At 39.5% G+C, this 19,308-nt stretch overlaps 1 protein-coding gene across 9 annotated transcripts in view; it reads right to left on the bottom strand.

Moving 5' to 3' along the window:
• Positions 1-793: 793 nt before the first annotated feature.
• PAM (peptidylglycine alpha-amidating monooxygenase) overlaps positions 794-19,308 on the bottom strand; it is a 241,314-nt gene continuing 222,799 nt past the window's right edge. For 5 of the 9 annotated variants that reach the window (XM_075067127.1, XM_075067133.1, XM_075067129.1 and 2 more), the window contains 6 exons: positions 18,280-18,398; positions 12,489-12,588; positions 10,211-10,264; positions 3,929-4,132; positions 2,231-2,287; positions 794-1,630 (listed from right to left, as the gene is read on the bottom strand). In XM_075067127.1, the coding sequence (XP_074923228.1) occupies positions 1,449-1,630; positions 2,231-2,287; positions 3,929-4,132; positions 10,211-10,264; positions 12,489-12,588; positions 18,280-18,398 (716 nt within the window). In that variant the 3' untranslated portion in view covers positions 794-1,448. The remainder of the gene's footprint in view (positions 1,631-2,230; positions 2,288-3,928; positions 4,133-10,210; positions 10,265-12,488; positions 12,589-18,279; positions 18,399-19,308) is intronic. The other 4 variants (XM_075067131.1, XM_075067134.1, XM_075067132.1 and 1 more) reach the window with 2 other exon arrangements.

Genomic DNA, 19,308 nt, shown 5'->3' with positions numbered 1-19,308 from the left:
AAATAGACAAGGGTAGTTAAGTTTTTTTTATCCTTTGTTCCAGAAAGAAGAGGTACAAGGCCTTATCTGGTTACAGATGGATCAGTCTGTTCCAGCAATACGATATATTTGCCCCCAAGAAACCTCCTTAAGTGCTAGCAACAGCCCATTATAGTACATGTGATGAAAGTTATTTCATAGAACTCTGTAGCAATTTTTTGCTCCATACTCTCAGCCTGTATGTGCAGATTTTAAATAAAATTAGGTTAATCTATGCCTCTGATCCTCAAAGGAGACTGATGAATCATGACAATGTCATACACGAGTCACTTTAGATGACTCACACATTCAGCATAATTATCTAGCAAGTCTTCAGCAAATATAAAATAGTGAGTCATCATATTGCAGAAATGAGGACTGTGTTGCATGAATGAGGGAGGAAATTTAGAGAACTTAGGAGTATCAGTTCTATAAGTAACCAATACTAGTTCCCTAAACTAATTAATTTGCATGTGCAATCTTGAGACACAGGTTTCCTCTTAGTGCTGATCATGTTTTATTAAAATAAATACCCTGCAGTTTTGATATACAGGCAAGATTCCTCTTTAAATGTTTAAGTTTGATTTTATACATGTATGTAAGTTATTAGTCTTGGGGTTTTTTTCCCTTTAAATCCACTACATAACAAAATATCTTCCAACTCATACAAAATAGCATGTTTCCACTGTATGAAGTGGACTGTGTTTTGTTACAAAAGTTTTTTACAAAAAACCTTCAAATATGCAAAAATTCCAAAGTACACTCTGACAGCAAATGCTCTGCGAACACTTTATTACACAAATTACATTCAGCCTCTGAAAATAGTATTTTAACAGTAATACTATCTAAAAATAAGACATCTCAGAAACACACCAACTAAGGAGGAAGAAAAAAGAATTAAATAGATACTTTTTTTTCCTTTCTCAATGCAATATTATGTTAGTGATTTTAAAAAAATAGAAGAAGATTTATCAGCTTTGTTTTCTTGTGGCACTGTATTTTTCTCTGTACTGCAATAGTTTAAGGACATTGAACAGAAAAGGCACAAAAGAAAAACTGACAACTGAAAATATTGTGCTAAACCAGATAATGGGACTTATTTACAAATACAGAAAAGGTCCCAAAACAGAAATGAGAAAATACTACTACTTTAAATCAGTACTGCCATTAACAGAGGATTGTTTTCTTTTATTAAGATGTTTACATAAAGACAACAGCACTGATATGAAACGTCCACACACTCCTCCACTTTAAAAAAAAAAGCCAAACCAAACTAAAACCAAACTAAAACCAAAAAATCCTAGTGTACAGCCCCACGCAGACTAGTACAGTTTACAATTAAATACACAAAATCTTAAACGTGCTAAAGGGAAAAGGAATCTGATGTTCTTGGTAGAATCGTTCAATGTAGAAGAAATCAAAGGTTGGTTTCAGGATGAGGATGATACTGGTGGGGGTGGGGGAGCTGAATATTCTTCTTCTGAGTCTGTACCATCGTCTTCATCTTTTTCTTGATCGCTCCCTTCAGTACTAAGTCGGTCGAACCCTTTCCAACTGTAGCTTTTGTGGCTTGCAAAGAAGTTCCCAAGGTTAAGACCTCCACTACCTTTTCCTGTAGAAAGGAAATACCTGAGGTAAGTTTTCCATTAATGAATTTTAAAAAAATTCCTACCATTCCATCCATTACCCACTTTAATGACCCTTATCCTTTTCCCAAAAGTACTTTCCACCAAGCCCTCAAAGAAGGCCAGCACATGAACCATTTTGGGAACCTAGACACATAGGATGTGGCAAACAAAATTACCAAATTTTTTTTTTAGAGCTTCTATTAGGATTCAGCTATACAACTGTCTGAACAGTATCTCTTGTGTCCCTACCAGTCTGAACATAATTAGCAATCCCAGAGGTGGTGCTTCATTTAATTCACTATAAGAAACAGGGATAACTCACTGTGACAGCTATCGGCTTCTCGGTAGGAATGGCAGATCATCTTGAGCGTATAGATAAAAGGTGGTAGGAGGAAGGCATTATATACATTTATAATCAAAACAGAGCTGAGAAGGAGAGCCTTCCCCCACCTCAGCCCTTGGAAAATCCCACTCCCGGCACCAAGGCATTAAATATACAGCATTTATTCTCAAACATGTTTATGTGTTGACTTATTTGAACAAGATCTGAGTTAATGGTCAAAGATATCTTGCATTTTACTTACCTTGAAGTCTGCCCAAGATTCTTCCTGAACTTGAATCAAGTTTGTGGTCAGCATCAGCTGGAAAGATAAAGCATATTTCAAAATAAGCGTCAACGACCCTATTCTGAAACGGAGTGCATTTTCTTTCTATATATCATTCCAGCCATTAAAGATGATTAAATTCTCAGTCAAATCTGAGAACCAGTCTCTCAACTGCTGGCTTTTGTGATTGTGAAGACTATAGTTGGAGAAGAAGAACATCATCACTTCCACTATCTGGACATTTATATTCCGCACACTGCAAGTTGTAGTAAGACATGCCAAACAGTACTATACTTCTGTTCTCATTTGGACGTGCAGATGGTACAGTTTGCTCTTGAAACACTCTAGATCCATGGTAGACACTTCAATGATCTTGACATTTCTTGAGCTACTGGAAAATGATAGTGATTTCCCCATTGCAAATCCAAAGGAAAACAAAAAACCACAACCAAGTTGGTTTTTCTACACACTACTTTGTATATACTCAATCAGTGTAAAGAATTTGCAGAACTAAGTAATTTGTTTTTACCAGTATAAATATACTGTAGATATTTAACAAAGTCCAGTTTTATCAAAATGTTCCTATCCACTGTAAATTCAATTATTCCAAAATGCACTGAAGGGAACAAATCTGCATGCTGGGAGATGGACAGGTAGATCTAAGAGGTCTTATTCATATTTGTTTTCTATAATAATATAGCCCTCTGGAGTGTTTGCATATTTAACACTAAAAAAAATTATCACTTATACAGTATTACTTTTCAATGCTGAACATTTGCAAGCAAGACTTTCTTCCACCATTACCACTGCACTTCAAACTTTATGAATTTTGTGCAAGGATTTCAATTACATTGGGTCTGTAATAGCGATAGAACTATGTTATTTGCACAGTTGACGTATATTTTATTTTGTCTATGTTTTACCGGGTTTTTTTATGCCATACAGATAACCCAGGAAATGAACATTTAATTGCTACTTCATGTGACAGTTTTGAAGAAAGTAAAATGTGTTATAATAGGTTAGTATAGTATAAACTGGGGACAATCTCACTTTTTTTAGCACTATAACTACTCATTAAGAAGGCCACAGCTGGATTTCAAAGGGACGAGGGCACATACATAATGGAAACGTATGTATGACTCAGAAAATGCATGAAATAGTAAGTGAACTACCATTTATGTTCCCCTCAGATTTTTTTTTGTTAATGTTTGCAATTTGTTTATTTCTGGGAAATTCTGTAATATAGTTTATATCTTTATCTGTCATTTGTTTTAAAAAACTCAACTTATTTTGAAGAAAAGTATTCTAAGCGCTTCCAATGTGAAAAGCATCTCTAAGTAAATTATACATTGAATTTTAAAATAAAGGATTTATCTAAATCAAAATTATTGTACTCAGAAGGCTCCTTCTGGGATTTCAGACCCGGATAGCAACTAAAGGGAAGATTTAGAAGGAAATACAGAAAATGTGGTATATTAAGGTACAATAATAAAAGTATTTGCAGATACAGTCATTTGTGGATGCAACACAGGATTAGAATGCATTACCATGGTAACTGTACAGAGGATTAAATATAGACAATGGGGCTCTTTTCATAATTTTGGCCCTGCCTCTTCAATGATGTCTTTGAATAATAAAAGTCTCTTGTTCTGGAATTTAAGAGTTATTTATGGTTACCTCCATAGACCCTTGTCTTCCTCCATCGAATAAATACAGCAATTGCCAACAGGACAACAATAGGAATAATTAGAAGAGTTGTAATAAGAACAAAGGAAATTCCAGGACTGGCCTGTTCGACCATATGATGTTTTTCCCACTTCTTTGAAGACTCCGTTGAAATAGGTTTGTTTTTCAGTTTGGCTTCTATAACTGTCTCTGCTTCTTTAAGAAAAGAAGAGAATTGACACCGGTATTTTAATATTTCAAGCAACATGCTTGAAAAGAACATGCTAATGCACCTGAAATTTTCAGTAATTAATAACAGGCACCATTAAAACTATAAAATGACACTCTAACAGGATTTCTTAGCTACTGCTGGTGTCATCTCAAGAGCCATGCAGGGGGAGAGAGATATAACTTTCTAAAAGTCTGAGAAGATTAGCATGTGCTCTCTCTATTTCTCTAATATTTGCAGTTCGGAGGATGGAGACAGGACAATTGTCAGGGAGAGTTGCTCCTAAAGAATTCCAACATTTGAATGATGGGAAAATCCTGAAGCATTCTATGGTTACAACAAAACAAGGCATGACATTACTTTCTCAGTAAAATATCCCTCTATGTTAGCTGCATAGACCCTTTTGCAAGTAACAGGCTACCTTTTTGTATTATCAAGAATAAAAAAGGAATGTATTTGTTACTGTCCTTGAAACAATTAACCTAGAGGGGACATGTATGTGCATGTCTACATATGCGTGTGTTTGTGTAAAACGTTTAGTCTGTACAGAGCAGCTCGCACTTTGCGAGATAGGCTTTGTGTTGTGGTTGCATTTTATCCACAACTTTAGTTTTGTTAGAATTATGCCATGTGAAATGATTCCACCAATTCATTTCCTTTTTCCTACAGTACTAAGGAGGAGGATGAATGGGAAAAAGAGGCTGATGCTATTGGTAGACTATAGTTATCAAGGAGGAGCATATGCCATACCGAGAAGGGAGGTGGATAATATGATCCCCAAAAGGTTCAATTTCAGCTGTGAAGTTTGATATGTGTGTACTGCTAGTTAATCTGTACAGCTGGTAATGTTTTGGATGAACTCCTATAAAACTATATACATTTCAGTATTTTCTACCAAGGATAGCCAAAGTGTGGCCTGTGGAGTCAAGTAAAGCCCAGAGAGTTCTATAATGCTGTGCGTTCCCTTCATCTTTAATATGGAGATGTGGCAGCCAACAATTACCAGGTCCCAGCATGAAATGAACCACTGAAACTTCCTATGGCTTGTCTTCACTGGGGCATTTGTGAGAGTTACCTACACTTGAGTTAACTCCCCATGAGTTAGCCATGGTCGAGTGAGAGCAGTCATACTGTAAAATGGTCGAGCTGCACAGTGATTGGATTAGCAGCTTGCTGAGTAACCAAGTCCCCACTGCTTTACTAGCTGGAGCATCAGCAGCACACAAACGTCAACCCACAGCCTCTGACAGGCCAGCTGGCTTGAGTTTAAAGCAGCAGTTCCCAACATTTTCCCTGTATGACCCCATTTTCACATGTATGGCTTCCTGTGACCCCAGACAGCATGGAGGATGCTATTTTTAAATGGAGTCGTCCTTACAGCATGACCTCATACACACTTTGTGTGCAAAATCAATTGCAGCATGCAGGACACCATTTTGCTTTACAAAATGGCATCCTCCACACAGTGTGACCTCGCGTACACATGGTATGTGTGAGGTCATGCTACATGGGAGGGTGTCATTTTGTAAAATGGCATCCTCTGAACACTTGGGATTGCTGCAACCCTACTTGGGATCATGACCCAAAGTTTGGGAATTGCTGGTTTAAAGTATCACTTAACTTGAGCTAAAATTTCTGTGTACACAGGAGTCAGGCTAGTGGCAACACTTCACTTATATCTCAAGCTAGAACTGCAGTGAAGACAAGCCCTTACTCTCAATGGACCACACTTCTGTAATGAAGATGAGAATCGTTGCAGACTGTTCAATTTTATGCCTAAGTATATGTTGCCTTTAAGCTCCCAGAGAATTCTTTATGTCGCTCTCACTTCAACACAGCAGAGTTGGTATTGGGGACAGTCACAGTGACCAGAGAGGGGACTAAGTTCTAGTTTAGCTCCCAGGAAGTGTAAATCAAGATATTTTAAAACAAATAATTTATTTTATTTAAATTCCATTTTCTCCATTTTTAATATTTTTATTAAGACTACTGTTTGGATGTCTCACAGGAGAAGAGTACTCCACAACTTCTATGAGGAGGGGTTGGAGAATAAAAAGTTTCTGGAACCGACATCCTCGACTCAGTCTTGGTCAAGGAGCATGGAGAGAGGAGTCCACTCCCAGTGCGTTGTGCTGCCATCAGGCTGCATCAAATGGGCACATCGGGGAGAAGTCAGAAGAACAAGAAGGAAGGTAAGTTGGTGGAGGTGTCTGACCTTGGAACATAGGGTGAAACTTCAAGCAAAATGAAGCCACAAATTCTGTTTGGAAGTGAATCCTGCCTAACCCCAACCAATAAATTCAATACTCCTTTGAATTCTGAATACTTCAATTCATCCTGGAAAGTATATTCCCAGTTAAGTCACACAGCAAGCAGCCTTCTCCTTCCCCATAAGGTCCATACTGTACCCTTTAGCATTATAGCAATGGATAGACTGATCTAGCTTATGCAAATCTCATTGATTACTGGACTGCTCATTGGTAACAGATTACAAATTTGTGACCACTGAAAGGAAATAGGATTTAGGCTCTTTGCTCACTTGGGTGCATTTGAAAATTTTATTCTGATTCTAGGACTGTATTTTGTTGCCACATAAGATTACAGAATGGGTTTCTAATGAAATTCTTTAAAAACAATAATTTTAACAAATTTTGCAGGAACTTTTAAGGCATATTTTTGTGAACCATTTTAAATTAGTAAAAACACAACTTCATACTAATATCATGGCCTCTAATTTATTTTATATTGTTTTAAACTTTTTTAAAAAAACCACACAGATGCATCAGAAACCTTTTCTGATATTATACTACATCATACGAACATATATATGCATATGTGCAATATTTGTATGTATATTTATAAAATTATATTGTGTGTTTTGTGAAATGCTCTCTTCAAGTTTTGTTATGTAGTGAGTTGTCACATTTATGTTGCATGCCAGAGACTGACTGTGGTGGCTTTTGTAGATCTTTGGTTGCTCAGGTAACAGCTATGGCTAAAGGCATTTTTCCCTAGTACAACCTTTCTGATTGAACCAGTTTTCCCTATTTTTGTCTCATTTTGAGATTACACTACTGTAATAAGAGCACTCTACCATCTGTAAATTGTAGCTAGTGCATACCACATCAACCCACATTAATATGCTTTCTGTGGCAGAACATCACACAGAAAGCATATTATATCTACACATTTTACTCCTGGTGGAATTCTGTGCCACTATGTTTGTGCAGAATTTATGTCCCTAGTAGATTTTATTTTCTCAGCAGAATACAGATCCTTCTGGAGAGGTGCTACACTTACACCTTTCACAGGGGCTGCTGTGGTGCCAAAAGAGAGGGCAGCTAGCCAGTGGAGAGGCTGCATTCCTTAGAGCAGGGACAGGTGAGGAGGCACCAGACAGAATGGAGCACATGGGGCGGCTGATATATGGTACAGAAGGGCTAGTGGGGGAGGACAGACTGGGGCATGAGCTCAGGAGCCAATAGGGTGATAGCATTGAGCCAGGAGCTGAATGGGGGAGGGGGATGAAGGGCCCCATGGGGACAGGGGGTGAGAGGTTGTGCAGGGATTCATGGCTGTAGGAGGGGGAGATTTTTGGTACCCTAAAGTCAGTAACATGCCTAGACCACTGCCCACAGCTGGCATACCAATTGTTATGCTCATTGCTGAAAGCAGTTAGAAAGGCAGTTGCTGAATCCTTAGGCACAACTAACAGACCAGGAGGGTTTGGGGAAGTGAGCGATGAGGAGTAAACATGACCCAGTGCCCTCCTGACTTGAGTTTTTGCTGAAGCTGCAGTTGTGCAAAATGAAAAATCTGGCTATAGTTAACTATTGCCATGTGAAATACAGCTGGTTAACTGATGGAAAATTCCCTGCCTGACAAGGCTGGAAAACTCCACACTTAACAAGCTATGTAATACCAACAAATTGGGTATAAAAAGAGGAAGAGATCTGAGCTTGGTGGACATTTGAATACATGGGATATTTTGGGACACCTCTCAAGTTCCCCTGCAGGTGGAAAGCTGGGCACTGGAAGTCTACAGATATCCACTCAAGACCTTGGGTAAAATATTAAACAGGGGTTAATTTGGGGTGCTCTACTAACCTGCTGCGGACACGTGTAAGTACTCAAGACTAAATACAGTAGAAGCTTTGAGTGAACGCACCTTTGTTTGCCTGCTTGCATCAACTATCTATTGACCAGAGGTGCCATGTCCCCCATTGATTTATTTCCTGCCACCACCTTGCAAAGAGTAACATTACCAAGAGCTTTGGGTTCAGCAAAACCCCAGGTAACATGAAGAGGGGGAGCTGCAGACACACATTGGGATACGAGGTAGGAGGGTGCAGGGACACACGTAGATGGGGGGCAGACGTGCCTGACTGAAATGGGAGAGGCTAGGGGTCAGCCAAAGCCTGCATGGGGGAGGCTACCCAACTCCCTCTAATCCCTTCCCATCCCCCCACAAAAAACCTGTTCCATACTTCTTCCATCCACACACAAGCACCCTCCAGGTTCACTCCCAGGCTCCTTCCCTCCCTCTTCCCCAAGCCTGAGTGGAGAGGAAATATGTTTGTGTAGTTTAAATGAATTACACAAAGTTCTGTATTAATATGTCTAGTAAGGAATCTATTTGTCAAAAAAAAAAATCCTAAACCTTTTTTTGTCGGTATTGTTAGAGACATACTTGCGGACAGGTATTTTGAAATAAATTATCAAAATAATTGAAACTGACATAATTATATTGTGTTATTTTGACAAACACAATATGCAGAATTTTAATTTATTGTGTGCAGAATTTTTAATTTTTTGGCACAGAATTCCCCCAGGAGTAACATTTGCTGCCTATTAGCTTCAAGGGGGAAGCTAAAAACTATTGGCTTTAACCTAGTATACCCTGAAGTTGTATAGCAAGTGGTTACTTGAAAGACTCTCTGAATCTATGTGATACTGCTGAAATATTCTAATCTAGATATCCCTGATTAAATGAGAGGTGGCAGCTAGCATAGTACCTTTTACCAGTGCTGCCTCCGGCTTTTCACCCTCATCTGCCAGAGCCTGGATTTGTTGCACTTCCTTGCATGTTTTTCTGCTGAGTGTTTTGGGTGAGACTGTCTGAGAGGAGGAGGATGCTAATATTGTGTCTTAAAGGCAGTCTACTTTGTACTAATATGCCTACATTTGTTGATTTTGATGCTGTTTCCTTTTATATCTAAAGCTGGTGCTCTGAATTCTGCCAAAGAAAAATAAGTAAAAATAGTATAACTACAGTCTATTAAGATCCCTCAATAACCACACGCTTTTTTTTTTTTAAAGGGGAAATTATTACTACTTCTGTATAAGAGACTTGTGCAATAGACTACTATAATTTTAAAATAATTCCTCTTCATCTACCTTAAATCATTATTTTACCCCTGTCAACCTTGTGCCGTATACGTTTCTTTACCTGCCTATTTTAAGTCCCTACATTCTTTTGATTCTTTTCTCTCTTTGAATTCATTTTCACCCTGCTATTCTGAAAAAAGGGGAAAAAAAGTAAATCTGGAGGCACAAATTTGAGCAAAAGAAAATGCTTTATACCATCATTAATAATGTAACCAGCACTGTCAATGTGCTGTGCAGATTCTAAATGAAAAGAAAATGGAATCAACAGGTATTTCAAACATGCTTCTGTTTTTTTCTGGATAATTGAGACAACTACATACCACAACTACTTCTGCATCTAACAGAGCTGACGCAGATGCTATTTTGTGGATAATGGAGGATCATATAGGACAGTCCACTGGGAAAACTTCTATGACCCACTTTTCACCAGTGAAGCTGAAGTGTTTGATTCCACCATAATATCAGGTCTACCAGCAGTGCAACATGCTACCCTATGTCCCTTCCCATGCCAGCTTATTGTAACTCTGAACTATAGAAAATGACAGCAAAAAATTTAACTACTGTCAGACTAGTTAGCATTCCCTCCCTGATATTTTCGGGCAAGAATATTTATAAAGAACAGAAAAGCTTTCCACTACAACTTTGGTATGCCCATTCTCATAAGGAATCTGACTAACCTTTTATTTCCTGCACTTCGATACCAGCCTTTTTAACTGATCGATGCTCCATTTCTGTAACACAAAATTGCTCTTCAGGTCAAATAACATTTTAGAAAGACTCTTGACATCTTTACCAAATGTACAATCCTTTAGCAAATATCGCATTGTGTCTGAACTTCACCAAAGAGCGTCAAATAACTATCAATAGCATCAGAATCCTATAAAAGCACAAGGGTGATTTACAAAGGCAGTTTTCAATAATGTCCAACTCCTGTGCCACAGAGTGGTTTTGTGGGAACATAAAAGCTCATCACATCTCATATGATTAACATGGTTGGAGTTAATTAGTAATTAATGGGACATTACCAGGGGAAAAACCTAAACCCTGGAGGAAGGTGTTGAGGATATAGTAAGTAGTACTTTGCCATTAGAGGCTTCATTGAATCAATACCCCAGTATGGCATTTGGGGCACTGTGATACTGGAGGTGGAGTCTTTCAGGTGAAATAAATAATCCAAGGTTCACTTATTATTAAAAATCCTATAGCACTTTGCACAAGAGTTGGGGTATTAAATCTAGTGCCTTGGCCAAATTCCAGCATAGCAATTCCATTCTGTCCACCCAAAGTTACCTCTAAAATTCCAGGGGACATTATTCTTCACTTCCTGCCCAAAACTGTGTTGCAGCTGCTATACAACATGAAACAGCCACCACATTTTACCTCAGAAGTGGCTGTATTTCATCAGTGGATGAAGTAACTATACATGCAGTTTGCAATATGGTTTATAAAGCATTCTGAGACCTTTGTGGATGAAAAGGTTTTAAATAACAAAGATAAGTCATTAAACAGTAGAAGTGTCATCCTATCTGAAAAGGCACATTCTGAAAGATTTCACTAGTTCCAATTTCTTAACACTATTTAGGGGAAAGAGGAGGAGGGAATCAGTGTCTGATACTATGCTAACATGTGGTCTTGGACAGGTGGGTGAGGACCAGTTTAACAATGTTACCATAAATTAGATGCAAATCCCATCTACTAGATCCGGGGTCAGCAACCTTTCAGAAGTGGTGTGCCGAGTCTTCATTTATTCACTCTAATTTAATGTAGTGTGCCAGTAATACATTTTAACCTTTTTACAAGGTCTCTTTCTAGAAGTCTATAATATATAACTGAACTATTGTTCTATGTAAAGTAAATAAGGTTTTAAAAATGTTTAAGAAGCTTCATTTAAAATTAAATTAAAATGCAGAACCCCTCGGACCGGCAGCCAGGATCTGGGCAGCGTGAGTGCCACTGAAAATCAGCTCGCGTGCTGCCTTCGGCACATGTGCCATAGGTTGCCTACCCCTTTACTAGATGGATATCACTTGTAGTTATTATAATTCTATACTTCTAAAATATAAACGAAGTCCCTCTCCTCAAACCTCTTAGCCACGTTGACTGAACTTGTTAGTTGTGTATTTTTATAAACCTTAGCTGTTCCCATCTGCCTGTGAATGAAAGCTTGGATGTCCTTTCTATTTGGAGTTATTCTTCATAGGAAGAGACATATCCAAACAGACCAGTGGTCCATCTAGTCCAGTGTATTGTTACTAACAGTGGCTAGTACCACATGTTTCAGAGCAAGGTGCATGAAATGTAACAACTATGGAACAACCAGATCAGATGGAAAGTGGGTGGCTTTCTACATTTTATACATTTTTCATCCTATCTAACGTAATGGTGGATTATATTGTCATTTCTAGAAAATGCCTAATCCATTTTTTAATTCTGCTAAATTCAAAGTCTTACTCAGATCATATTCACCTCACACCCCTCAAGTCATACTGAGGATAGCAAGTTGGGAAGTATTCCCAGTTAATGGAAATATAACAAACTCTAAGTAAACAGAGGGCATTGTCAACAAATGACACATCAAAGAACTGGAAAAAATTAATCTTTAAATACATACAAATGATGCAACAAGAAAAATACTCACGGGCATATACAATTTCGTATGAAGCTCTCTGACAAATTAGTTAATTTGCCCAGGATTCATATTTGATATAGACTGGGAATTAATTTTACAAATGAATGGTAAAGAGAGCCGCCACTTTTTTTTGCTAAACAGGCTTATTTTAAGCAGTGAAATGTGAACATGAACATGGAAAAAGAAAATTCAACTGTTTAGCTAAAGCAATGAATCCAATTCTTAATTACTCAGGGGACAGACAATAGACAGGGGATGTCAGTCACTGAGAACATGGTTTCAGGGAAGTGTCTTTTAAAGTTCAAGTCAAAACAAAAGCAACATACTTTCTGTGGAAGTGAACTTCCATACTGTTTTGGCATGAGCATCTCCAATGTACACCGTTTTGTCTTCTGAAGCAACAATGTCATGTGGCATCTCAAAGCTCTGTCAAAATAAACAGCCAGAAATCACTTCTAAATGACTACACAATGAATTAGATCACAAATGCAAAAGGCCTCTTTAATCAGAAATTTGAGATACAGAGCCAAATTTAGCTCTCATATAATGGGAGCTATAGCTGATGCTGGTGCCACACCTTAAAAAGAGAGAAGAGACAGGAATTACATCTCCAGGGGCAGTAGGTGAGGTTGACTGGCCTGTAGTTCCCCAGATCCTCCTCCTTCCCTTTTTTAAAGATGGGCACTACAGTAGTCTTTTTCCAGTCATCCGAGACCTCCCCCGTTCTCCATGAGTTTTCAAAGATAATGGCCAAAGGCTCTGCAATCACCTCCACCAACTCCTTTACCACCCTTGGATGCAGCGCATCCGGCCCCATGGACTTGTGCTCATCCAGTTTTTCTAAATAGTCCCGAACCACTTCTTTCTCCACAGAGGGCTGGTTATGATTTATAGAGAACTCAACATGCCATACATTGTGCAGACAATTCAAACCTAGTGATTTACACTTTTTTTGCACAGTCCATTTTTGTCAATATTTTGATTAAACATTTAAAGAACTGAATGTGGATATTATTGTGCTACACAATTAAATTAAAAGCTAATTTGTTTATAAGTATAGTAGATGGACAAAGGGGAGGGAAAGAGGCAAATATGTATAGCTATCACATAAGTAGAGTGCACATACATTTTATAGACATATATATGCACTAAAGTAGAAGCTTTTTATGTATAAACCTCCACATATTTGTATAGGCAACTGGCATTTCCTAACTTTTGAGTGCTTGACTTTACAACCTTGATGATATTTTAACGTAGGTTTTTGGACATAATATACTTCATCACTATCACAGCTATAAGCATTGATACAGAATCACTTACTCGCTACTAATTCTAGCAAGGTGCATACCAAGTGGTTCGTTACTTCCAAAGCAGAATAAAATTAGTAAACTAAGAATTGGGCCCAACAGCTGTAAGCCAATAATATTAGTTTGCCTTCTTTTCCATAAGGTTTCCATATATTTTTCAAGTCAGCAACTGTCCCAATTACTGCACATTCTTAGCAGCGTGGAAAATGCCAAACCCCTTCACTGCCTCCCTATTTCTCCCCCACCCCCTATGCAGTCTTTCGAGGATTGAGAGACAGGAGTGAATGAGAATGAGAATGTTTCCCATGTGTTTGGGAATAAGAATCATGAGGCTGATCTCGTCTCCTACATGATAATGCATAGTGATATCCACTAGGTCATCAGGCCTAGCTAATTGTGTCTGAATATTTGAAATAAACAATTATTTCTGAATATTTTACATACTAATATATTATCAGCTGTTGCAAACAACAGTATATTTAACTCTTGGAATAGGTGGACGAAGGGCTCCTATGTTAGCTAGGGTTGCCAACTTTCTAATCACACAAAACTGAACACCTCTCCTCGCCCATGCCCCTGGCCCTGCGCCACCCCTTCTCCGAGGCCCCAGCCCCACTCGCTCCATCCCCCCTCCCTCTGTTGATCACTCACCCCCACCCTCACTCACTTTCACCAGGCTGGGGCAGGATGTGGGAGGGGGATGCGGGTCTGGGATGGAGCCGTGGATGAAAAGTTTGGGGTGCATGAGGAGGCTCCGAACTGGGGCTGAGGGATTCGGAGTGTGGGAAGGGGTGCAGGCTCTGGGGTGGGGCCAGGGATGAGGGGTTTAAGGTGAAGGAGGAGACTCAGGGCTGGGGGCAGGGGTTGGAGATGGGGCAGGGTGTGGGCTCGGGAGGAAGTTTGGGTATAGGAGGGGACTCCGGGCTGGGGCAGGGGTTGCGGTGAGGGAGGGGCATCAGGGTCCTGGCGGTGCTTACCGTGGCTCTCAGGAAGCATCCGCCAGCTCCCTGTAGTCCCTAGGCGTATGGGTGGCTAAGGAAGCTCCACATGCTGCCCTCGCACCTTCAGGTGCCACTCCTGCAGTTCCCATTGGTCACGGTTCCTGGCCCATGGGAGCTGTGGAGCTGGCCGGACTTTTAACGGCCCAGTCGATGGTGCCAACTGGAGCCGCCAAGGTCCGTTTTTGACTGGGCATTCCAGTCGAAGACTGGATGCCTGGCAACTCTAATGTTAGCATGCTGGCAAAAATTTTAACTCCTAGCTTCATGTTGCATAATTTACTAGAGCAAATTATTAATAAATAGTTTTTTGTGTCAGATAACATACTGTGCAAGACAAAGCAAGGTCAATATCAAAGCAAAGTCCATCTAGCAGCTTCAATCACTAACCAATTCTCGTAAAACCCACAGGTAGTGTTTTCTGCAAGTAATAATCTCTTCCAAGTTAAAAAGAATGTGGGAGGAGGATGGGGGGAGGAGAGGGAAGAGGCTGAAACAGAGGGAATGAAAAAATAATAAAATTGGACATTTGGCCTTTAATCTGCAGAGATCAGTCTCTTCTTCTGTTTGGCTTTACACATCAAATTAGTTTCTTGGCTGGAATGCTATCCTTAGTGTTTGTAACCTAGTTAAATGAGGGACTTCCATATGAAGCAATAAGCTGCTGTGTGCTGAGTAAATTCTAAGGCAGTACTTATGTGTTGTGCAATTTAAAACTCATTTACTTAGGGGAGAAATTATTTAATTTTCCGTTTTATTTTCTGTTGAAACTACTATTGCAGACTTTTCAGCAGCGAGCCTGATAGCTGATTTTAGCAAAGCTTTTGATATGGTCTTCCACAGTATTCTTGCCAGCAAGTTAAAAAAGTATGGATTGGATGAATGGACTATAAAGGTGGATAGAAAGCTGGCTAGACTGTCGGGCTCAGTGGGTAGTGATCAACGGCTCAATGTTTAGTTGGCAGCCAGTATCAAGTGGAGTGCCCCAGGGGTCAGTCCTGGGGCCAGTTTTGTTCAACGTCTTCATTAATGATCTGGATGATGGGATGGGTTGCACCCTCAGCAAGTTCGTGGATGAAACTAAGCTAGGGGGAGAGGCAGACATGCTGGAGGGTAGGGATAGGGTCCAGAGTGACTAGAAAAAATTAGAGGATTGGGCCAAGAGAAATCTGATCAGGTTCAATAAGGACAAGTGCAGAGTCCTGCACTGAGGATGGAAGAATCCCATCTGCTGCTACAGGCTGGGGACCGATTAGCTAAGTAGCAGTTCTGAAGAAAAGGACCTGGGGATTAGAGTGGATGAGAAGCTGGATATGAGTCAACAGTGTGCCCTTGTTGCCAAGAAGGCTAATGGCATATTGGGCTGCCTTAGTAGGAGCATTGCTAGCAGATCTAGGGAAGTGATTATTCTTCTCTATTCTGCACTGGTGAGGCCATATCTGGAGTATTGCATCCAGTTTTGGACCCCTTACTATAGAAAGGATGTAGACAAATTGCAGAGAGTCCAACGGAGAGCAATGAAAATGATTAGGGGGCTGGGGCACATGACTTATGAGGCTGAGGGAACTGGTCTTATTTAATCTGCAGAAAAGAAGAGTGAGGCGGGATTTGATAGCAGCCTTCAACTACCTGAAGGGGGGTTCCAAAGAGAATGGAGCTAGGTTGTTCTCAGTGGTGGTAGATGACAGAACAAGGAGCAATGGTCTCAAGTTGCAGTGGGGGATGCCTAGGTTGGATATTAGGAAAAACTATTGCAATAGAAGGGTGGTGAAGTACTGGAATGGGTTACCTAGGGAGGTGGTGGAATCTCCATCTTTAGAGGTTTTTAAGGTCTGGCTTGACAAAGCCCTGGCTGGGATGATTTAGTTGGGGTTGGTCCTGCTTTGAGCAGGAGGTTGGACTAGATGACCTCCTGAGGTCTCTTCCAACCCTGATATTCTAGTGCTCTACCCTCTACTAACACTGCCCTCAAGAGTCAATCCCCTTAGAGCTGAGACAGTTTCATGAGTCTTGCACTGAGGAGCTATCAGCGCAGGAGCGAGACTCTTTAGAGAAGCAAATGTTGTTCCTGCCTTACATGCCTTTTCCAGATATCTTTCACATTGTTCAAGACACACGAATCAACTGATCCCTCATTGGACAAATATTCCCATCAATGTAGGAATCCCATCTTCTCTCTCACTCTTTAGCTTTAATTCATTGTCTTTCGGACTAATTTGGGAATTCTTATACTTCCAGAGGTCAGTCTTAGGAACCCTATTTAGGATCAGATTCCTATTCACCAGCAAGGAAACAACTGTCATATCAAGCCTTTTCTGTTCCAAGTGAGTACACTGGAGGCCTGAATGAAAGGGTGAACTAGTTCTGTTGGGTTCTGAAAGTGATCTATTTCCTTAGAACTTATCAATATATCCTTAACCTGAGAATCCCAACAATGATCTGCTATACATAGAGAAAAAAGTCACACTAACTATACAGGACTATCAACTGATATGGGACAATTATGTTCAATCTCCTGAATGGGGTGCAGAATGATGCAGAGGGAACGATATAAATATTAACTACATGCGTCGGTGCAGTTAACCTGTCAAATCACTAATAAATATAAGATCTCCCTCCCCCATACCAAACTCTTTTAGGTAATTTGTCCCTTCCTAAAGGAAAGGATGCAGATGAGTGTTTCACTTGCTTTTAATTTGTAAGAACCTGAAAAATGTTCTTGTATGAAGAAATATTGACTCTGAGCTTAAATAGCTTTCATTCATCTACATCTCTGAAGATATTTCTGGGAAAAATAATTACATCTTTTCACTTCTGAAAGCTGTGCAAATGGTTTATTATGCAGGCTCAAGAATCAAATTTTCAGCAATCCGCTTTAAGTGTGCACGAAAAGTTTGCCAATATAATTAAGGAAGTCAGCTGCAAACTTTGTCCTGATTAGCAACATCCATTCCCTCTCAAAAAATAAAAACTTCTCCACAGTCTTGTAAGGTCTTTCTCTGCCTGGAAACGCTAGTAACACAAAAATTAAGAAGCATAAATTACTATGTGGCATGTTTCTAAACAGGTTTGTGTGAAACCATGAATGTTGGTTCAAGCCAGTTTATTTTTATTTATAGAATTGTGTATATGCGCACAGCAACTTATGAATACTGAGAAACATAACACTTGGCACAGCTTAAAATAGGATTGCAACAAATAGGGTATGATACACACAATACTGGCAACTTCTGGCATCCCTTCTTTGATTTACAGCAGGCTATGAGAACTTTTAGTATATTTAAAAATAACTTTAAATTACAATATTATTTGAGTGAAAGTTCGGTATCCCATAGTTCTACACTGGTCTTCTGCAAGGAAGGCATGTAGTCACATTATATAAATTTATATCCCCAGACAGGAGTACTATTACTGTTTATATTAGTATATTATTACTGTATAAAAAATAAGAACAACTCTGAACATCTACCCTTTCCTTAAACTAACTTGAAAGGCATAGCTCAGTTTGGATAAGTCACCCATTCTCATCTCTGACTGGCAATATCCACATGGCAATTTAAAATGTCAGGTGCATAGTGTCTACTGAACCTTGGACAGCTGCTGTACTGAAACTTGTATTGTTCTGGGGTTTCACCTGATCAACAGTGTGCAAAGGATGCCTTAGAGTATATGAAGAAAAATTACAATAAAGTACAATATAATACAGCAACCTCAGACCCTGGAAACATCCTGCTAAACGTTAAAGTTTGTATGAGGGAGTTAGACATGTACCCATGTGCTAAATCCACCAAGAACACTGTGAAATACAGTACCTTTCTAACGGGAATGAAAGTGTCCATTATTTCTCCAGTGGAAAAATTCAACATAAATCCTTGCACTGGTTCTATGTCTCCAGGATACGGCATTCCATTAACTGCAAAGAGCAGACCACCTGCAACAACAAACACTCATTCATTAGTGACCAACAAATTATTTTCTTCTATTTACAAAATAGCATAGATGAAAAAGTTGCCTCAATGAGACAGAATCAGAAGCAATTATAGAAGAACAAGAGCTCCAGAAACAATGAAACATTTATTTAAATTGAATTAGGGAAGGTTGGAAGCTGTGTAAACCAATAAGATGGAACAGGAAAGTCCTCCTAGGGAATTACCTGCACATCACCAGATTCAGAATGAATAGTGGAAGGGAAAAAGAAATAAAAAAGAAGCATATGAATTTCCTGGAAGTTTGAAATCTAGCAGAAATGAGCTGGAGCTCTTCCCTGAAAAGATGTCATCTGTAAGCATTTAAGGATAAAAAAAATGAATCCTCCTTCTTTACCCTTTTTTGCCTTTTAAGCCTAATTTAAACAAACAAAACAAAACACCCTGTTTTCATAGAATCATAGAAGATTAGGGTTGGAAGAGGTCTCAGGAGGTCATCTAGTCCAACCCCCTGCTCAAAGCAAGACCAACCCCAACTAAATCATCCTACCCAGGACTTTGTCAAGCTGGGCCTTAAAAACTTTTAAGGATGGAGATTCCCTAGGTAGCCCATTCCAGTACTTCACCACCCTCCTAGTGAAATAGTTTTTCCTAATATCCAACTTAGACCTCCCCCATAACAACTTTTGTCCCAGCAATGGGCTGGTTTGGTCTGGACTGTCAGAGTAAAAGACACTAGCTGGCACCCTGTTCAGAGTCAGGGTGAATGTGTGTGAGAATGATCAGAGACGGAGTGTCCGTCTACTATAATGACTAATTGGTTACTTCGAATGATGCTGTGATGGCAGACTGGTTCCTGTGTGGTCATGTGAGAGCACAGAAAATCCTCTCAAGCCACCATGCCACTTGGCATCC

This window comes from Chelonoidis abingdonii, chromosome 6 (genome assembly GCF_003597395.2).
Source record: "Chelonoidis abingdonii isolate Lonesome George chromosome 6, CheloAbing_2.0, whole genome shotgun sequence".
Lineage (NCBI taxonomy): Eukaryota > Metazoa > Chordata > Testudines > Testudinidae > Chelonoidis > Chelonoidis abingdonii.
Note: the sequence above shows the minus strand (reverse complement) of the source record. Positions and strands in the feature narration are given on the sequence as shown.